We start from the raw sequence: 3,868 nt of genomic DNA, 5'->3' as shown, positions 1-3,868 counted from the left end.
TTCAGGTTACCTTGTAGGGACCAATTTTACAAAAAGTCATGCATTGTAGGAACCAACTGCTCTTTATGGGGACCAAACCCAGGTCCCCATAAGGAGAAGTCTCATTGGGGGGTTAATAATAATAATAATAGTAATAATGTGTATGTATTGTCATCACTGTATGTTCCTATACATATATATATAAACATATATATATATATATATATATAAGATTATTGTTTATTTTGAATGTCATGGATCAGGTCATAACTCATGTAGAAACAATAAAAAATACCAGATCAGTGATGTTTAGTCTTAAATGCAAATATCTTCCTAATTAGCCCCGCCCCCACCTGCTGGCATGAAAGGCAGGTAATCATGCGTGCATATGTATGTGTGTGTGCATTTTTGTTTCAGGTTACCTTGTAGGGACCAATTTTACAAAAAGTCATGCATTGTAGGAACCAACTGCTCTTTATGGGGACCAAACCCAGGTCCCCATAAGGAGAAGTCTCATTGGGGGGTTAATAATAATAATAATAGTAATAATGTGTATGTATTGTCATCACTGTATGTTCCTATACAATGGCGAAATTGGCTCTCTGCATTTAACCCATCTACCCCCAGGTGGAGCAGTGGGAAGCTATTGAAAGCACCCGGGGAACAAATTGGGAATGGGGTGTCCTGCTCAGAGACACCACGAGATGTGCAATGATTGGGGATTGAACCTGGGACTTTCGTGTCTCGAGTTGCCTGCCCTGCCTCTACATTATTTCAGGGTTAGGTTTGAGACTAAGGTGTGAATTGAGGATGGGTTAGGGTTAGGCGTGCACTAGTAATGGTTAGGTTTAGGGTAAGGGTCAGGGTTAGGCTATAATAAATAAATGGAAGTGAATGCAAAGTCCCCAAAAAGTGCATTTACAAGAATGTGCATGTGTGTGTGTGTGCATGCGTGTGCGTTGCAGAATAAACCAGCTGAGAGACTCAATTGCTAGTGTGTGTCTGTTTCAGTTTTTCTTCGTATTCAGGACAAAGCGTTGTTAATTCATATCTCGAGCGAGTTTCTATCGGGTCAAACAAGCCCCGTAAGCTTGGTAACCATAAGCCAGTGTTGAATACATTTTTAGTTCCCACAGTTGGTGACTATAATGAGAACAACTCATTGTAGATAGCACAATGGTGTGGCTAAGTGTGGTTTGACTGATGATGATTGCAGTGAGAGCAAACACTTTTGTAGAAGGGTCAACAACACGGGGAACAAAAAAGGAGGTGAAATCGTTAAAGATGAATGAGTGCACAAGGCCGAGCCAGCAGCCATATGTCTTCCATTAATTACTATAATAGCTGGCATTGCCTTTGACTTGTGCTGCCATTTATTACAGGAGCAGTCCACTAAGGCTGTCTGTGTTCTTCTAGGTGCTTAAAGGAGGTCACGAAGCCCCGACTAAGCCCAAGGGAAGACCCAAGAAGAACTCCATTCCTACCACGGAGGAAATAGAGGCTGAGGAGCTAAGGATGAAGGTAGAAGAAGAGGAGCGGATGAGGAGGGTGTCCAAGGATGCAGCACTGATTCGGGGAGCGGGAGCATCTCCGCTGGAACCCGAAGACCTCAGTTCAGAAGGTCACAGTCCGAGCGGAGCAACGGAGGGACCCGAGCGGGAGCAGCCACTCCTAATGTCAGAAACTCACTCAGCCAGCTAAGTGAGAACAAAAGCAACCAAAGACTAATGCCAACCTGACAACAAGCAGAGCCTCAGGATCAGTGTACAAAAAGCTTGTTTGGTGTTTCGAGCCATTTGCTTTAGCGTGATGACTGGCTGCACATCAGTTTGTACCAAGTGCAGCACTGTGTTTACTGTGGACTGTGTAAAGTATCATACAGAATCCTACGTTTAATACACACTGATTGTACTGGTAATCCTGTGACCTTTGGTCAGTATGACGAGGAGTGTAAATCTGTCAGATCCAAACAGGTGAGTCAAAACACAGCAGCATATATGACACACTCACGTTTTTGAGCTTTTCATCTTTGAGAGATTACACCCACCTCTTAGCGTTGCCAAGTATCCAGCACTGCCTTATTGTAGCGTCTCTTTGTATTAGAAACCAGTTTGATGCCAAAAAAAAAAAAAAAAAAAAGAGCTGTAAGGTCCAAAAGCTACAGTGCCTTGTTGGTCTCAGAGGAAAACTTTGAACTTGTTGGTAAAGCAGCCATCAAATGCAGTATATTTTTTACAACAAAGTGCCATATTTGGAGTTCAATTTTTAAAGTTGAAAAAAAAAAAGAAACTTCCATGTTTAGATTTTACTGTAAAGCTTAGAGACAGGAATATGTGGATTATTTGCTCGGTAAAATGAGCATTTGTCTTTTACGTTTAAAGCTAAATGTATAAAACGTATATTTATCTGCTGTTTTAAATTGGATTAAGATAGTTTATATGTCTAATGTTTCCACCGTGCCTGAGCTATAATCTTTTTTTTTTTTTTAAGGGAGTCAGGATGATTTTCAGTTACGAGGGCACTAAGACTCTTAAGCTGTCAGTGATTCATTGAGGGGATAAATCACAGCTTGTGCCAGAAGTACACAGCAAATGTTGAACATTTAAAGTCTCAAAGCTGTTTTCTGCCTGCAGGCTTTGCATGAGTCCCCTGATCGGTATGTCAGACCTGCATTAACTTAACGCCGGCACCGTCCTGACTTTAAACTCCTCACGTTCACTTTTCATTGTATGGAGTCACTGTTTGGAATATGACACTAATTGATTTTTATTTGTCATTATTGTTTGTATAAAAGTGCAGTATTTTTCAGATGTAAATTATGCTTGTTTGTTAAGATTGTTTGCAGATTTTTTTTTTTTAGGTCTTCATAAAATTGCTAACGTGTGTTTATGTATTTAAATGCACTTAATAAAATAGCTGTCATTTAAATCCTGCCTGAAGTTTTCGTGGTTCGATCGCTTTTAGATTTTCAGTTTGAACTCTTCTTTGTCAAACGCTTCAGCGAGCCCTTTCAACTCTCCATCCTGTTTATGCAGCCAGAAACTGGCTCTGCTTGTTTGTCACTAATGAATACAATTCAGCAACATGAATAAGTCATCTGCAGGAATTTTTCTAAATGACTTTTAGGATCTGCTGTCATTGTTCTGAGGCAGTTATAAATCAAGCAGTTATGGTGGCTCCGACAGGTTGTTCAGACACATCCATTACTAATGGAGCTTCGGAGTCTAAAAACGTCAAAATTACTCATAAATCACAGTCAAGAAATGATATTTAGGTGAACTAAGTATTAGAACACTCCATGATGTGACATTTAGTGTGGTTTTTTTTCCATTCAAAGTGAGACATTTGCCTGTGGAATCCTGTTTCCCTGCGCAAGGGAGCGAGCAGCTCGGGTGTATTTTTAGGGCTTGATACCAGACACGGATGACTTCTAAAGCAAACACTGCAGGTTAGCATTGAGTAATGCACATTGTGCTTTAACACTTTGAGTAAATATTCAAAGCATGATTTGTATGAGCTCACCGGCAGAAAGCCCCTCACCTCCCGGAAGAACCGCCACACAGTTTGTACCTTCAGTTTCATCAAATGAGCCCAAACGGTTAATTCCTGTGAAAGTTCAAACTATAAACAAGCTGCTCATTAAATCCAGCTTAATTTCTTTGATGGACTATTTCTGATTGTTTTCTTGTTGCCTTTTCAGTTTATTTAGTGTCATCATCAGGTTTCAATTCAATTCAGTTTATATAGCGCCAAGTAACAGAAGTCATCCCAGGGCACTGAACAGAAACATTCATATATACATATATACATATATATATATATATATATATATATATATATTAACCCCCCATATATATATATATATATATATATATATATATATATATAT

General features: G+C 39.6%; 2 protein-coding genes across 2 annotated transcripts in view; one reads left to right on the top strand and one right to left on the bottom strand.

Moving 5' to 3' along the window:
* barx2 (BARX homeobox 2) overlaps positions 1 to 2,771 on the top strand; it is a 12,562-nt gene extending 9,791 nt beyond the window's left edge. The window contains exon 4 of the mRNA XM_037677447.1: positions 1,396 to 2,771. Coding sequence (XP_037533375.1) covers positions 1,396 to 1,680 — 285 coding nt within the window. The 3' untranslated portion in view covers positions 1,681 to 2,771. The remainder of the gene's footprint in view (positions 1 to 1,395) is intronic.
* Positions 1 to 3,868, bottom strand: part of kirrel3b (kirre like nephrin family adhesion molecule 3b) — a 314,289-nt gene that overhangs the window by 44,512 nt on the left and 265,909 nt on the right. The gene's annotated exons all lie outside the window — the stretch shown is intronic.

The sequence above is a fragment of the Nematolebias whitei genome, chromosome 6 (genome assembly GCF_014905685.2).
Source record: "Nematolebias whitei isolate Nwh7 chromosome 6, NemWhi1, whole genome shotgun sequence".
In the NCBI taxonomy this organism is placed as follows: Eukaryota; Metazoa; Chordata; class Actinopteri; order Cyprinodontiformes; family Rivulidae; genus Nematolebias; species Nematolebias whitei.
The sequence above is the reverse complement of the archived record's forward strand: the minus strand, read 5'-3'. Positions and strand labels throughout refer to the sequence as shown.